Here is an 18,267-nt window from a genome sequence, read left to right as displayed (position 1 = left end):
ACAAATGGTGTCCCCTACTCAGGACGCCATTTACGTCCACAGCAGCCGGAGCTGCCGCCGCCGCCGCCGCCGGAGCCAAAGCCGTTGCCAGAGGCGCAGCCAGGTAGGCTCCGTTTCGTGGGGCTAAAGCTGCAAAAATGTGCAAAAGTGTGATTAAATATGAAAACGCCCCTCTGTGACTCTGCAGCTGCGCAGCTACGAAGGGATGGGGAGAGCAAAGGGGCATCACATAGTGTTGCAGGCACTACGCACGCCAACAACACGCCCACTGTAAGATGCGAAGTCAGTTTTTCCGGGCGAAAACCATGGATAGCTGTGAAGTCGCGACTGCATCATCCATCATGAGGGACCTCGACTCGCACCCGCCCCGGCATAAAAGCCAGATGTAGATGGGCCCTAGGAGAAAGTGAAACTGATAGATTCCTAAGTTATCAGTCTTTCTTCTATTCTCTCAAAAGCTTCAGAATCTGCTTAAGCCTTTCTTTCTTTTTCCTTTAGACCATTTGTAAAAGGAGGGAAGCTGTCTCAGATGTGGGAGTTACTGAAGTGTTGTATATATAACTTGTCATATTCCTTTCCTGTTGCATTTTGGGAGGTTACAGGAGGTAAATGTAGGGCAAGAGTGGAGACAATCCAAAGTGCGAGTGAGCATAATGGAAAAGAGATGTTGTGCTCATAGATCTCCCAAATGTATGCTAAGTGTACATCATAACTCCTTATGTACATCATAACTCCTTAATAGTACCATGTGTCTAAAAAGCTGTCTTAAAACTTATTCAGTTAGTACATATTTAAGGTAAAAGTTATTTCCTGTTACTGCAGGAATGCACAGTCATATCATTACTTGTCACAATGATTTGATTGTGAGATTGTATGGGATTGTAAATTGCAATCAAACTTGCAACCACTCAAAAATATTCTTTCTGTTTTGCACACATGTATTTTCATGCACATTTTCACACTGCTGCTTGGGCGTTTTAATCTGGCAGGCAGGGAAAGGCAGTGAACACAGGAAATAAACTTAAAATGCTTTATAATTAATTATGAGCAGGTTATGAGTATTTAGGGGTGGGAATATTTATTGTATGGTAAAACAATTTCCTGCTTACAGGAAAAACTCATGTTACAAGTGTATGATTTGCAATCCTTGCATCTCCCAGGATTCCTGACCATTAGTTATCCTGGTTGGGGTTGATTGGAGTTGAAATCCAAAACATCTGGAGGGTACCAAGAGTTGGGGAAGGCTGGTGTACACCATACAGTGCTATATGAATACAACAGTATACCATATACTATGAGAACCACACACAAACCCATACATCACTACAGAGGATCTGGTTGGGATAATAAAAACAATCGGATACGCTAAGTGCCAAGAGAAAGCAGATGGCTGCCAAAGTCTTTTTGTGGGACTGGTTGAAGGCATGGCACCTCCTACTTATGCCTACAATAAAATTCAGTGCAAATTTTTTTGCAAGTTCCTAACCCAAGGGTTGCAGCAGACAGCAAGCATCAGACAATTGAGCCCCAAGAGTTGCAGGACAAAAAAAAAAAGGCTCAGTGTGTGTGTGTGTGTATGTGTGTGTAATTGCAATATGTCTATATGGGGGAGCAAAAAAATAAGTCCCCTTGCCTGCCTTTGGAGTTAATGCCTCTTCTTCTTTCTCTTCTCACCAAATCTCCTTGCTTCTTGACTTACCACTTTGTCTTTACATGTTTGATTTTAAAATGCTGCAGTCTTCAGTGGTTTTGGGGTTAGAGCAGTGTATACATCTCAATAAATGATCTAGATAGAAATATAGATACAAGTTGTGGAGCCTGCAGTGTTTTTGAACATTTACAAAGAAACGTTTTTATGCATACCTGGGCAGTCTCCGAAGTATGCCAAACCTCTTCCTTGTCTGTGAGGTGGAACTATTTCACTGACCAGCTGATAGGTCTGAGACTACCAAATTCAGAATTTGAAGGAATGTTGGTTCAAAAATCAGCATAACCATAGACTTAGGGCTGATTCACCCATTTTATGTGGCAAGTTGTAACCTGGAGACCTGTCTTGAACCTTTAAATCCCCCAGTGCACCAGAAGATAAAGCAGCCATGAAGTCTTCTGCCTATTCTTGCCCTGTTGACATGAACCCCACTTGTTGTAGAGTCCAGGTGTGTCACACAACAAACTAGGAAAGAAGGCAGACAACAGGACCATGGACCAAGGGTAGGGGGAGAAGCTTCCACCACTTTGTCTCCTAGTGCATTGAGGGCATTGAAAGTACTAGGTTCCAATCCAGTAAAATGTGTACATACTGGTGTTTACTGTGTAAGCACTCAAGTGTGGCGTGAGATGAGAATTGGTAACCAAGCATACGCCAGGGGGAGACACCATATCAGACTTCACTTGCACCTGGTGGACACATTGCAGGCAGGACAGATTGGCTGTGCCTTCCCAGTCCTTGTCCTGTGGGTGCTCCGCAACACATGTTTCAACTTCACAATTTGTAGTGTTTTCCATGGCATAGGTTTATACAAAGCAGGAGTAAAGTGTGAATAAGCCCTAAGTGTCTGACCTTGGGCAAGTCAATATGATTCAACCTAGTTTCCCAATTTGTGAAATGGGAAATACGAATACAGCCTTTTCCAACCTGGTGCTCTCCAGATGGGTTGGACTATGATGCCCAGCATCCCCAGCTAGCATGGCCATTGCCATGCTGGCTAAGGATGATGGGCATCATAGTCCAACCCATCTGGAGGGCACCAGGTTGGGGAAAACTGTATAAATGCATCAATAGGACAAATTTAAAGGCTTTTCTATTGGTACTACTACTCTTGTAGTACGTATTTTAAATTATATAGCACCAAGGGTATGATTGGTGTTGATATCGTAACATACTATGCTGCCCACTGAGTTGTTGAAATTATCAAGCTATCCTGGCAGTTGTAAAGGGTAACATAAATAATATTTCAGGGCTTTAGAAAGATTATTTCAAAACTGAAAGGACATTTCTCTAACAATAACACACACACAGACAGTGCATTTTGTTGGTGATACTGAAAAGCAACAGCTAGGTGACCAGTGATTCACCTACCCAAAACTAGTCTTAGAATAATACAGCTATTATCCACCATTATGCCTCCTTCCATTATGCGCATAAGCTGTTTTAAAAACATACAATACTTACCCCACTTCAAAATAAATCCCAATCAATTATGCATCCCAGTCAATGATGCATCTTTACCTAAATGTTCAAGTCATGATTAGTATGAAAGAATATGATCTCAGTTCCACTTAGGAGATCTGTTTTAAGGCTTCAGAATAATTTTGGTCTCTGAAATTATGTGTGAGTGTAATATATTCACAGAATTTATAAAGTCTCAGAATTACATTTTGTTTTCAAATGTATGTAGATGTCTATAGAGGTGTGGAAGCCAATTGAAAGACCACATTGTGAAAGAAGCACAATGCAGGAGGGACTATGGGGGATTATATATTTGAATATACAAATGTCCTGCATGTAAGGGAGAGAGCTGGTGCTTAGCTTTCTGCCTATTTGCTGGTTTCCCACTTGAAGCTTTTCTTTTAAAATGTGAGGGGAGCATTCAAATGTGCCACCACCCAGCAGAAGCTTGTACTGATACCTTAGAAAGGGCTATACGATGTGATTCTTCTGAATATCTTGATTGAGCTTGGCCTTGTAACTTTTCATATTAAAAGAAAAACTGTTGGGATCAACTCTCAATTGCAGATGTATGCAGGACAGCATTACTGCTACAAATCTTGGTACTATACCACAAGCGTGTTGAACCACTTTCAACCCAAGTTCTGAATTCTACTGCAGAGACGTTCTCAGGGGCTGCATTTCAGTGGTGGATGGGGCCAAAGGCAAAAGGGGCAGGGCTAAGATACCAAAAATGCCAGCATATTTCATTTTAAAACTCTTAGTGCATGTAACTGAGCCTAAGGAGAGGCATTCTAACCTTTTAAAATGGTGAAATGTCACATAAAAGCTGAGAAACCACCAAATGATTAGTGGTTGGGCAAGGCCATCTAGGGGAACCTCAGGAGAGCTGGATTTTGCCCCTGGCCATTTTGCAGCCCTGATATAGAAGGTTATTAATATCAATGAAATATTCTTGTCTCTGTATGGTTCCTGAAGATCAGAAGAACATCAGAAGAACCATGCTGGATTAGACCAAGGGTCCATCTAGTCCAGCATTCTGTTCACACAGTGGCCAACCAGGTGCCCACAGGAAACCCACAAGCAGGACACCAGCGCAACAGCACCTTCCTGCCCATGTTCCCCAGCAACTGGGGTACATAGGCTCACTGCCTCTGGTACTGGAGGTAGCACATAGCCATCAGGACCAGTAGCCATGGATAGCCTTTTTCTCCAGGAATTTGTCCAAACCTCTTTTAAAGCCATCCAAATTGGTGGCCATCGCTACATCTTGTGGTAGCCGACTCCATAGTTTAATTATGTGCTGTGTGAAGAAGTACTTCCTTTCCTCTGTCCTGAATCACAGAGGAAATACCTCATCCATAGTTCTGCAACACTATCTGAGTATGTGCCATTGTAAGTCTTCTGACAACTGCGTGTGCCGTTAGTGATGTAAACATGCATTGGCATGGAGCGGTAGATTACGTTGTTCTGCATGATCCGTAAGCAAATCAATATGTAGTCTTTCTGTCCTTATTATTTCACTCCCTTTCGTAGAATATTTTAATAATGCATTTCCCCTAAGGCTGGTAAATCTGCCAGTTTTAACTGGGATTTCTAAGTTATGAAGGGAGTGGGGCAGGAAACAAAAAGTAAATTTGATATGTTAGTTATCTATCCTTTCCCTTAATTTATGTTCACTTTTGTTATTGGAGACAAAGAAAATATTAAAATGAAAAAGGATATCTCCTTTCTAACTTCATAGTTTTGTTCCATATATAGACAATGGACTGTTCCCCCCACCCGCCTTCATGTTAGCTTCAATAAATGCTAAGGCATTTTCAGACCTTTGCCCATATTCTTTTACTGCCTGCATATGAGACTAAAAGCTGTATGTAAACTGATCATTAATTGCTCTTACTATTGTGTATCTCCAGAGATCTGAAGAATAACTTGATTAGCACTATTGAGCCTGGGGCCTTCTATGGACTTTCAGAACTGAAGCGTCTGTAAGTATTAATTCCATCTGAATTACCTTAGAAATTGTATTCATATTGACATTTCTGTCCTTGGGGAGTTTGGAGTATGTCACCAAGCAATTATAACATATAGGACATATAAACTATATATTGAAGTTTGGTCCTTTTTGAGATTTTGTTTTCTATGCATGATTTGTGATTCATTTATATGAATAAGTGTAAATGTATCCTTGTTCTTCTTATCCTCAAGTTTATAAGCATGTAAAATTAGCTTTTAAGCTCCTAAGAAACCTCAGTTCAGTATAAAAATAAATACATCTATGGTAGATAACAGATAAGTACACTAAAATTTAAAAGAGAAGATTCCATTTATATTTCTTATTAAGATCCGTCTTTATAATAGCCCCAGTTTTAATAGAAATAATCTAATCACCCCATTTATTGTAACATTCCTTATATTTACTGTAGTTTTATTATCCCTGATAAAAATCCTTTTTCCCATCCATTCTTCAATTATTTAAGCATAATGAAACACAATACGTTTTGGAATGCAATTTACATTTGTGCATTTTATAAGCCCCTTTAGCCATGTCTTTTAGGTTAGCATGCATACATTTTTCGTTTAGTTTGATATAGATCACAAATCTGTCGGAACTTTGGGGTGTACTGCCTGTTTGTCTTTTTCTTGAGATTTTACTCACCAACTATACGTATACAATCACAACTCTGGTATTAGGGTAGGTATAAATCATTTTGTATATAATATATAATAATATATGCATTGCTTTTCTGAATACACTTTTGACAACACAATTATTGGACAAATCTTGCACTTCAAAAATAGGAAAGCTAAAGAATGGACACAACATATTAGTAAGAATTACACACATTTCCAGTCTTCTTTGTGAAACTGAAAACTGGGAAACTAATGAATTGACAGCAAGATATCCATATGAATTATACAGATTTCCAGACAGACCTGCCCTGTGAACCTGAAGACATTTTGAATCATCCTAAACATGTGAAAACACAAAAGTTCCATGATAACAACTGAGTCTTATTGCTATGGAGATGGTGTATTCTAATAACACAACCCTGACCTCTTGTGGGGAGAATGGGGAAGCTATAAAAGTAGTGATGCAATCTTGCTCAGTCACAGGTATGAGTCTGGGGAAAGGCAAAGGTCATAAACAGTTCCTAGGCCTGAAGATACCTGGAGAAAAGACGATGCAGCAGCAGATGCTCTAGAGACAGAAATGTAAAAAAAATAAAAATAAAAATCACTGTTTGGGGTTTTCAAAAGATGTGTTTCTGATTTCTCACTAGCCCCAGATCTATTAATTACTTTCAACGCTATATGGAGCACCTTGTTGTTCAGTTGTTAAGTCATGTCCAACTCTTTGTGACCCCATGGACCATAGCACTCCAGGCCTTCCTGTCCTCCGCTCTCTCCTGGAACGTGCTCAAGTTCATATTCATTGCATCGGTGATGCTATCTAGCCATCTCATTCTCTGCCGTCCCCTTCTCCTTTTGCCTTCAATCTTTCCCAGCATCAGGGTCTTTTCCAGGGAGTTTTCTCTTTGCATTAGGTGGCCAAAATATTGGAGCTTCAGCTTCAGTATCTGTCCTTCCAATGAGCACTCAGGGTTGATTTCCTTTAGGATTGACTGATTGGACCTCCTTGCAGTCCAGGGGACTCGTAAGAGTCTTCTCCAGCACCACAGTTCGAAAGCATCAATTCTTCGGTGCTCCGCCTTCCTTATAGTCCAACTCTCACAGCCATACATTACTACTGGGAAAACCATAGCTTTGATTATACGGATCTTTGTCAGCAAGGTGATGTCTCTGCTTCTTACTATGCTGTCTAGGTTTGCCATAGCTTTCCTCCCAAGGAGCAAGCGTCTTTTAATTTCATGGCTACAGTCACCATCTGTGGTGATCTTGGAGCCCAAGAAAATAAAATCTGTTACTGCTTCCATTTCTTCCCCTTCTATATGCCAGGAAATGATGGGGCCAGATGCCATGATCTTAGTTCTTTTAATGTTGCATTTCAAACCAGCTTTTGCAGTCTCCTCTTTCACCCTCAACAAGAGGCTCTTTAGATCCTCTTCGCTTTCTACCATTAGGGTGGTATCATCTGCGTATCTGAAGTTGTTGATAATTCTCCCGGCAATCTTAATTCCAACCTGTGATCCATCCAACCCGGCGTTTCTCATGATGTACTCTGCATATAAGTTAAATACGCAGGGTGACAATATGCAGCCTTGTCGTACTCCTTTCCCAATTTTGAACCAATCAGTTGTTCCATCTCTGGTTCTTAGTGTTGCTTCTTGGCCCTCATACAGGTTTCTCAGGAGACAGGTAAGGTGGTCTGGTACTCCCATCTCTTTAAGAATTTGCCACAGTTTGTTGTGATCCACACAATCAAAGGCTTTAGCGTATTCAGTGAAGCAGAAATAGACTTTTTCTGGAATTCTCTTGCTTTTTCCATGATACAGTGAATGTTGGCGATTTGATCTCTAGTTCCTCTGCCTCTTCGAAACCCAGCTTGTACTTCCGGTAGTTCTCGGTTCGCATACTGCTGAAGCCTAGCTTGTAGGATTTTGAGCATAACTTTGCTGGCATGTGAAATGAGCGCAATTGTACGGTAGTTTGAACACTCTTTGGCATTGCCCTTCTTTGGAATTGGAATGTAAACTGTCCTTTTCCAGTCTTGTGGCCATTGTTGAGTGTTCCAAATGTGTTGGCATATTGAGTGCAGCACTTTAACAGCATCATCTTTTAGGATTTTAAATAGCTCGGCTAGAATACTGTCATCTCCGCTAGCTTTGTTGTTACTAATGCTTCCTAAGACCCACTTGACTTCACTCTCTCGGATGTCCGGCTCAAGTTCAGTGACCGCACTATCATGGCTATCAGGCATATTAAGATCTTTCCTGTATAGTTCTTCTGTGTATTCTTTCCACCTCTTCTTAATCTCCTCTGCTTCTGTTAGGTCCCTGCCTTCTTTGTCCTTTATCATGCCCGTCTTTGCACAAAACGTTCCCTTTATGATCTCCGATTTTCTTGAAAAGATCTCTAGTCTTTCCCATTCTATTGTTTTCCTCGATTTCTTTGCATTGTTCATTTAAGAAGGCCTTCTTGTCTCTCCTTGCTATTCTCTGGAACTCTGCATTCAGTTGGATATATCTTCCCCTTTCTCCCTTGCTTTTCGCTTCCCTTCTTTCCTCAGCTACTTGTAAAGCCTCATCAGACAGTCACTTGTCTTTCTTGCATTTCTTTTTCTTTGCGATGGATTGAGTTGCTGCCTCCTGAACAATGTTATGGACCCCCGTCCATAGTTCCTCAGGCACTCTGTCTATCAGGTCTAATCCCTTAAATCGATTCCTCACCTCCACTGTATATTCATCAGGGATATGATTTAGGTCATACCTGAATGGTTTAGTGATTTTCCCTACATTCTTCAATTTCAGCTGAAATTTTGCAAGAAGCAGCTCATGATCTGAGCCACAGTCAGTTCCAGGTCTTGTTTTTACTGACTGTATAGAGCTTCTCCATCTTTGGCTGCAAGGTACATAATCAATCTGATTTCGATATTGACCATCTGGTGATGTCCATGTGTAGAGTCGCCTCTTGTGCTGTTGGAAAAGAGTGTTTGCTATGATCAGTGTGTTCTCTTGGCAAAACTCTATTAGCCTTTGTCCGGCTTCATTTTGTACACCAAGGCCATGCTTGCCTGTTATCCCAGTTATTTCTTGACTTCATATTTGGCATTCCAATCTCCTATGATGAAGAGGACATCTTTTTTTGGTGTAAGTTCTAGAAGGTGTTGTAGGTCTTCCTAGAACCGATCAACCTCAGCTTTTTCAGCCTCAGTGGTTGGGTCATAGACTTGAATTACTGTGATGTTGAATGGTTTGCCTTGGATTCGTACTGAGATTATTCTATCGTTTTTGAGATTGTACCCCAGTACTGCTTTTCCCACCCTTTTGTTGACTATGAGTGCTACTCCATTTCTTCTAAGGGATTCTTGCCCACAGTAGTAGATATAATGGTCACCTGAATTAAATTCACCCATGCTTGTCAATTTTATTTTGCTGATTCCCAAGATGTTGATGTTCAATCTTGCCATCTCATGTTTGACCACCTCCATCTTACCTTGATTCATTGATGTGACATTCCAGGTTCCTAAACAATATTGTTCTTTACAGCATCGGATTTTCTTTTCACCACCAGACACATCCACAGCTGAGTGTCCTTTCAGCTTTGGCCCAGCCGCTTCACTCTTTCTGGTGCTACTTGGAAATTCCCTCTGCTCTTCTTCCCCAATAGTATATTGGACACCTTCCGACCTGAGGGGCTCATCTTCTGGCGTCATATCTTTTAGCCTTGTGATACGTTGCATGGGGTTTTCTTGGCAAGAATACTGGAGTGGGTTGCCATTTCCTTCTCCAGTGGACCACATTTTGTCAGAACTCTCTGCCATGACCTGTCCGTCCTGGGTGGCTCTGCATGGCATAGCTTATGGCTTCACTGAGTTACGCAACCCCCTTCGTCACAACAAGGCAGTGATCCATGAAGGGGTATGGAGCACCGTAGAGCCAGTGAACAGCCCGTTTATAATAGCATTCCAAGTTTATTTCTAAATCATTATGTTCTTCCACTAAAAAGAAAGGATTATTCCCATTGCCTGACAGAATATGATTAGGAAATAGAAGATTATGTTACAAGATCAATAAATGTCTTTCTTTAAAAAAACAACAACCAGCAACTTGCAGTTGGTACTCGAAGGCTCCTTACTAACTGCTCTAATACTGTGCTTGAGTCTGTTTCCTATTCTTTCATATTTTTCCCACAGAGGATATGGTAAGCAGCTAAAGCTAATGTAACACAGACATCTATAAGTGACATGAGTCAGTTGCAAAAACCACAGGCTGCCAAATATACATAAAATTAACAATTTCATTTGGAACCTTTCTCACTGGCTGACTGTACTGCAGTAATTCAGTATCTGCAATGGCAGGGTAAGAGATCTCATGGATTGACACAAAATGATGTCTACAAGGAAAAATAAACCAGAATGCAGGCCATGTGTCTGGTTATTTTACAAGATCAATTTCATAAGTCAACATTTCAGGTATAAATATTTACAGCAGAAAATAAATAAAATGAACACCAGATTTCTGTGACATGAGGAACAGTCTAGAGGCATGTAAAAGCAAGCTGGTACAAACTGTTGTTTCTTTTTGCTAATGTCTCATTAGGCAAAACTGTTTAACCTTATGCAACATATTGAGTGGGGAAATAGCACTTACTGTGGAAGCTTTGCCACCCGTTTGGCATAAATTTGCAAGTCTTTGTTTAACCAGTATTACCACTCAGTGAGAGCCCTGTTAAAGTAAATAGCTCAGGATTTAGTCCAGTTACCCTATAGCCTCTCCTTTCCTTATTTTATTTTTTTAAATAAAAGTCACTTAGGGCACAACCCTATGCAGGTTTAGACAGAAAAAAGTCCTACAACTCCCAGCATGCCTCAGCAAGCTATGCTGGCTGGGGAATACTGGGAGTTGTAGGGCTTTTTTCTGTCTAAACCTGCATAGGATTGCACCCTTAACAGTTTTAATTTAGAGATGCTGTAGCTTGTGGGCTAATTTCCACTGTGTGAAAGAAGCCCACAATCCCATAGGAATGATATATTCATCATAGAATTTCTGCATAAACTCAGCAATACCAAACTGCAATCAGTTCATTTTCAGTTTACCTTACTATAGCACAGAACCAATAGGTTCAGAATGACATCTGTAGTTGGTTCTAGGCTTTGGCACACACTTAACTGGTAGCGTCAAGACTTCTGGCATGCTCAGAGCATCCTCTTTTTAGCTCTGACATAGGAAGCTGCCTTATACTGAGTCAGATGTCTAGGGTTTCAGCCAAGAATCTTTCCCAACCTGTTCTGGAGATGTCAGGAGTTGAACCTGGGATTTTCTGTATGCAAGTCATGTGCTCTCCCACTGAGCTCCCCTGCCTTCAAAAGGAAAAAAGAAGAAGCTGGAAGCAAAATGTCAGGAAATGTCTATTCTGCCTCAGGCTTCACCATCTTCCAGTTACTTGCTTCCAACACCAGCATTCCTGCCCTGCTTACTTACTTGGCATCCATTAGCAACAATTTGACGGAGTCTGCCTGTTCTCAGTCCACACATCCAGTACACTTGCTCTCTTAGATAGAATCATGAATATGTCCACAACCTAATATTTTAACATTAGAACTAAGCCAAAAGCGGGGCACTTTTCATTAAAAAAATAAATCCTTCGTCACTCACAGTTTTCCAGGGGCTGGAGTGAAAGTCAATAGAAGTGTTTGTTCATTCTAGGTGAGGGCAGTGCTGGTCAAAAGGGCATTGCCTTCCCTCTGAATTGGCTTTGTGACTATATTACATAGTCAAATATTATTTGCTATGATGTCACCATGCTTACTGCATGATCCCTGATTGTCCATGATCACCATTCCAAGGAGGAAAAAATGATACTGAAGAGTAGCGGATCAGGGAATGAAAAGCCAATGAACAATGTGAGAAGTGGGGTGTATAAAAAAAAACAACTCCCTAAAACTGCTGCTTGGTTAGGCCCAAATCAGACAGATGAATATTCAGCACATCTGCATTTAAAATAACTGACTGAGCTTCTTAGAGGAGGGTGAGATTCAGCTGAGGCTTGGTTAGGTGAGATATGAGGTCAAGGGCAGGTGGAAGTCACAATCTGAGGCAGCAGTCAGGAAAAGGGAGCAGAAGAATAGGCAGAGTCCTCAGGGCAAGCTGCTCAGACTGATGACCTGCCTTCGCTGCATGGGCAGTATAGGGTATGGTGTGTCCTGATTGGCTTGGACAGTCAGCTATTTCTCCTCAGGCTGGAATTTCAGCCGGCACCCTTTTCCATAAGGCCTAATGTGTATGGCCTTCTGAGAACTCAGAGTACTGGTGGAGCAGAAAGTAAGGCAATGGCCTGGGACACTGGCTGCTGGTGGTAGCCCTGGTTCAAGACTTCCCTCATGCCTTACAGTCATCGAGCCTTATTCCCTGCAGCACCCATGCCTTTTTGGTGTGGATCCTGACCTTTTTAACATTACTGAACCATCCTTAGAAAAAAGGATTCTCTTTCTCGCTTGCTCTTGAGATCTCTATCCATATGACTAATTTACACAGAAGTCAATTTAAATACAATAAAATACATTATTGAAATAGTTGTCTAGAAAGATTGATGGTTTCTAAATATATAAAAGCTACACATAATTTTCCTTAGCATTGTTTTACTTTGTTAGCCTCCTAAAGATTGAATAAGAGTAAAATGCTAATGAGACTATCCATGTTCTTACATTTTACTTTCGTCTATCATTAATGCTATTTTCCCTCTGTTTTTGTTCTAGGGATCTTTCTAATAATAGAATTGGTTGTTTAACACCTGACATATTTATAGGCCTTCAAAACCTTCATAAATTGTGAGTATGGTACCTTTGAAAATGATTAAAAACACACCTGATGTATCACAATTAGGAAAACCAAATTATTCCAGCTTGCAGTAACAATAACATTCAGAAATTATTTAAAATGAAACAAATATATGCATTTAATAAGGCAAAACAGATCAGGTTTGATCCAGAGTTCTGTAGGCAGAGTTCCGCTCCTGGAATGGGGTGCACTTGAGTCTCAGCTCCACCTTCCCAAACAGTCCCCCAAAATCTGCTTTGGCACAGGGGGACCCTTTGCAACATGGGGGGGGGGGGCTCAAGGAAGCTGCTAGGGGAGAAAAAAGCTGTGTTTTTCTCTTGAAGGCCACATTTCCTCAGGGGTAATTTGTAGGGAACTGCATACTAGTGGTGGGCAGGGCCAAACCCTAAAGTGGGTGGAGCCCAGCCCCTTTTTGCCACCACCTTTTCTCTCTTTTTCTCTGCAACCCCCCCCCCCTTCTGGAAATCTGAACTTCCACAGGTTGGTCACAGGTTGCCCATCTCTGTGCCTTGGGAAGGGCAAAATGGTAAAAAAAAGAAAAGAAAAAGAAGAAGCCTCCTTCTCCTTCCATTTGCAGAAAGTTCTGCTGGCTTGTTCTGTGACTCCTTTTATGAACATATTCAATCCTTTGTGCTTTGGATTTATTAAAATTTGACCTAGAGCTAATCAGAATGAGGACTGAACGAAAACTTCCGTTGTTTTCTTTCTTAAAAGTGCCTTACATTTTACCTATTTTTTATATTCTTTGAGAACATAGTGTTACTCCAGTGGCTTTCTACCTTTGCACCCCATTCTCTATCTGTGAAAGTTGGGAAGAGCTTTTTAGGGGATGGGCAGAAGAATTCTTAAAATTTTCAGGGGCAGAGGACTCACATTTAAAGTCTGGCAGCAAAGGCTTCCACTTCTCTTTCTATTTTTTTCTTTTTTTAAATACTATTTATTGCTGCCACAGGTGGAAGCAGAATTCCTAACTTGCTTTGGGGGCATTCCATGCCTCTTTTCCAGGGGCACTGTTGGGATAAAAAAATAGCTGCTACTATTGTTGGAGGGGGCAGCCATTTCCGCTCCTTCCAACAATGCCCCCAGAAGTACGGTACATGATGATGTAGTATATTTATATAGAGGCACTGTGTTGGAGCAGGCTAGGAACACTGCCCCCACTTACTGTGGTAGCAAGGAACTTCTTCTTTTTAATGAAAGAAACAAAAATGGGGAGGGAAGTTCATGCTGCCAGCTTATAAATGTAAGTATTCTAGTTGCAAAAGTTTTAAGAATTCTCCCGCCCACTGAATATTGTGGGCTCTTTTCTCATCCCTTTTTGCCCCTCCACCAATCCCCATGAATGTACTGAGAAAGTGGAACTGAGAAAGTGGAACTCACTTGGAACTTTCGGCATAGCATTGAATTAAACTCAGCGTCTGTGGCTACATCTTGACAACTATTCCATGTCTGATGGCATGATATTATGTCTGAAGCGATGACATTGAAGATGCCCATTAACTAAATCATGTGGGTTGGTGCATCCAATCAAATTAAATAGTAGTAAAGGCAAAAAAGGCCAAAGACAGTGAGGATGACAAAGAAGAAGTCAAGGAAAAGTCAAGAAGCAGCTGCTGCTAAGGAAACTGAAGGGTACTATAAAGCATTGAAACAATGTTTAGCTGTTTTGAATATGCTAATTTTGAAGCAAATGTTGAAGTTAACAAATACAGTTTAGTTCAGTTTATTGCTTGTTAACCAATGAGGCTGTACACATACAGAAAGATAATGAAATACCCCTCTTAAACAGAAAGTGACACCAAAATAAGAAACATTAAGGAGGGTGATTATGACAAAGTTAATTAAAACATTTCATAGGGGGGCTATTAAAATATTTCACAAATACTTAGCAAATATTTCACAGAGCTCTATTCAGAACTATTAAGAAAAAAAACATCTGGAACATGCAAAGCTCTTATGGTATGTAAAGGACATGAGCAAAACCTCTATTTTGAATAAGTATATAAAACCTTGAATACATATGCAAAACTTTTCCTTTTGGTGAGTATGCATCCACTGTGATGTTCCCTAACTACTTCATAGAAAATGCAGATGAACCATTACTTTTGTATAAAGAGACAGAATGTTTTTGTAAAAAAGCAGATAGAACTGTGATTTTTTTTATACCTTGCGTAAAGCAAGAAATGTCATCAGCTGAATAGTACCTGTGATTTGATTCCATTAAGTCTAGTCAGGAATATCCATCTTCCATCATATTGAGATTGTCAGTCACAATATCCATGAGGCTGCAGATTCAGCAGTTATGAATCATGTCCAGTTCGCTCATTGGTTTGACCCTCCAAATATCTTTAAGCAAAACCTTCAAGAATTGCCTTCAGTCCCAGTTCACCCTTGTCTAATATTTGATTCATGTATTTCACATGCTTGCAGTAGTCCTGCAATTGCATATATATGCTGGTTTATATTCATCCATAGATACTAGATGAATTTCTAACCGTAATTGGTTTGAAAAGCATATGAAAGATTGAAAATGGTAGTGGAATTAAAAGGGGCTTGCCAGATTAATGGATAATTTGGAGACAAATTGGCCAATCAGAAAAACCAATAATCTTTTCACTGGGTTGCTTTCAGAGGTACTAACTCAGGATAATCAATTTTAATGAAGTAGTCCGTATGTTGCTTGGCAGTTATTGAAGCTGATTAGTTGTTTGCTTTGTAGACATGCAGTCTCAGTACTACAGTTCCTTGGTTTTGTTTCTCCTAAATAATTATGAAACAAGATCACTTTCTAAAAATATTAAAATATATTTAATGTGCAAATTAAATCAAGGTATTATTCTTACAGAAGTATGAAAGAAAATGTTGACAATGATTTGGAATAGGATTTACAAAACTGTTGTATAGGTTTATGCTGAGAAAATGCCAGGAAAATGATAAGGTAGAAAAGGAGGATATGAGGTCACCCATATGAGGTTCACCCATGAGAAACAATATGGCAGGAGCAGGAAGAGTGGGAAGTGCCGGAACCAGGATTGGTTGAGAAGCCATGGGAACTAGGGCTGTGCATGGACGCCCCAAACCGACTCGGAAGCTGCTTTTGAGCTTCCGAGGTGGGCTCAATTTGCCTTGGGCTGAGTCAGGGGGCCTAATCCGCCTTGGCCCCGAACCCAAAGCGAGATTCGGATGGCCAAATCCAGCTTCGGGGGCCCCCACTGTGCTGCCCAAACCTCCAGCTCTTTACCTGGGTCCTCAGGATGTGTGCTGGCAGCTATCACAAGGAGGAGTCACCATTGTCTTTGGTGCCACCACTATCGCTGGCACCTCCTCCACTGCAGCTCCCTTCACTGCCTCCACCTTCACCTGTGCCTCAATCTCTGCCTCCTCCACCTCCACAGCCATCACTTCCACTGTTGTTACTTTCACCACCACCACTATCATCAGCGCCGCTGGCTCCTGAGCCCTGGACACACACAAGCTGCTGTTGCAGGAAGTCACCATTTTAAAAGTCTCCCTGCAACGACAGCGGCACATGTCCAGGGCTCAGGAGCTGGCGGTGTTGGGGCAATGGCCGCAGGCGATAGCAGCAGCAACAGTGGCAGCAGCGACAGTGGCGGTGGCAGCAGAGGCAGTAGTGATAGTGGTGGCTGTGGTGGCTGAGGTGGTGGTGGTGATGGCGGTGGCAGCAATGACGACAATGACTCATCCTTGTGGTAAGGAGCTGGAGGTGCCAGCACAGCTGGGCCACAGTGCCAAAGCTCCAAAGTGCTTTGGAGAGCCCCCAACCCACTTTGGGTCACCTCACGCCCCCTCTGCTTCACTTTGGAAGGGGCTTGAAGCAGCCTAAAGTGGCCCGCTTTGACTCGGGCTTCGGGCCTTGGGCTGAAGCGGTGCACAGCCCTAATGGGAACTGGGAAGTAGGGATAGTGGTGTTGAAGAGGAGTCAGCAGGGAGAAAAGGAACAATAAAGCTTCAGGATTAGAACATTAGGCTGGGAGACAGGTCAGGGAAAGGCCGAAGGATCCTTGAGTTTGTAATGGGAGAAAGCTACTTTGCTTGTGCGAACGCATTAACAAGATATATAAAGACTGGGATATATAAATCAGTCTTCAAATAAAATATATCAATTCTTTGCACAGTGTCAGCAAGGAGGCAGTCTGACATGAGATTTAAAAGTAGCAGCTAGAAAACATAGCTATTAGATTTGACCCTGACAGATATATTTCTATAATAATTACAGTGGTTTTCCAAAATAAATACAAATAATAATGTAGACATTTGTTTAGGGATCCATGAGCATCGTAGAGTTTGGCCTTAAAAGGAAGGCGCTTGCACTGAGTGCCTGCTTCCACCATGTCCCCCTTACCCAAAGGCTAGGAATGTACCTTTGCAAGTGGGGACAGTTTCCAGACAGGTAACTGTGTTAGTCTGTTGCTGCAAAAAACAAAACAAAAACAGAGGGGGTAGGGACAGACTGTCAGGGTGGAAACTGAGCCCATAGAGCCCCAGAGCAGTTCTGATTCTGAGGAAGAACAGCAATCCATGGGAGAGGAGCTCGCTCATCTTTCACAAGCACAGCAGCTGGCAGAGATTCCTCCTGCCAGCATTCCTGGGAGAGATAGTGACCCTGGCAATGACAGAGCGCTGGAGGGGGGCTTGCTGGACGCTCGGCGCAGACGCAGGGAGCGGCGACAGATGGAGGGCGCTGAAAGGAGGTGTTCCGCTCGTTTGGTGCTAAAACAACGGTCATGTCCCAAGGACCCATGGGAAAGAGGGAGGATCTCTCCTAGCCCATAAGTTCAGAGTCTTCCCGTGGTTCTCCTTCTAATGGGGACCAACTGCCTTACCTGGAGCTTAGGCTACTCTGCTGTCTATCCCCAGTGCTGTTCCTTGCTTAGTCGCTAGTGATTAGTATCTGTAAGAGTCATAAAGTAATAAAGCCTTGGAAAGAATCCTCGTTATCTGTGTCCTGAGTTGGCTATTGGAGGTGACTGCAAGAGGCAGCTAGGGCACTCCTGACACAGACTTCCCTCCCCCTCCCTGTATGCTGCTGTGCTGCCACTGGCTATTAAGCCTTTTAAGGAAAGGTGGATTTGTGAATCGGGTGCAGGGGAGGGGGGTAGAAGGGGGGGGTTAACTTCCAAAGGTCAGATTGGCTTGGAAAATAAGCTCTTTCCAAATTGGGGGAAATAACTCAGCTCATTTCTGAGCCGATTGGTCATGAGTATGTAGGGGATGCGGGAAGCATACCCACCATTTGCTGTGTTTGAGATGGCGATGAGTCATCCAAATGAACGTATCAGACAGGCAGATGGAGATGTACTACTGGACGGGAATTGTCTGGTGTAAAGAGATACAGGTGGATGTCATCACCCTGTAGATGGCAATGGAAGCCCTAGGATCTGATGATCCAGAAACTCCCAGCTGTTGAAAGGGGTCGTGGGGCTACACCACTGGTCTTACCCCCGAGGTCATGTGGCTGCTTGGCCCTGGCCCCTGAGCACGATGTCTGAGTTGGAGAAGCATGTGTGTGTAGAAGTGAGGGGACAGAACCAGGAGCCATGCAGTTGCCAGGTAAGGGGCAGTGGCACAGCCTCATTGCCCCTTTCAGTGGGTGCATTACCTTTCAGGGGAGGCTGG

General features: G+C 42.1%; 1 protein-coding gene across 1 annotated transcript in view; it reads left to right on the top strand.

Moving 5' to 3' along the window:
* ADGRA1 (adhesion G protein-coupled receptor A1) overlaps positions 1 to 18,267 on the top strand; it is a 554,873-nt gene that overhangs the window by 161,826 nt on the left and 374,780 nt on the right. The window contains exons 3-4 of the mRNA XM_084845922.1: positions 5,086 to 5,157; positions 12,549 to 12,620. Of these exons, the coding sequence (XP_084702048.1) occupies positions 5,086 to 5,157; positions 12,549 to 12,620 (144 nt within the window). The remainder of the gene's footprint in view (positions 1 to 5,085; positions 5,158 to 12,548; positions 12,621 to 18,267) is intronic.

Source organism: Heloderma suspectum, chromosome 3 (genome assembly GCF_057233095.1).
Source record: "Heloderma suspectum isolate Gila_16-S chromosome 3, 16-S_ref, whole genome shotgun sequence".
NCBI classification, from domain to species: Eukaryota; Metazoa; Chordata; class Lepidosauria; order Squamata; family Helodermatidae; genus Heloderma; species Heloderma suspectum.
This window is presented reverse-complemented; position numbering and strand designations above follow the sequence as displayed.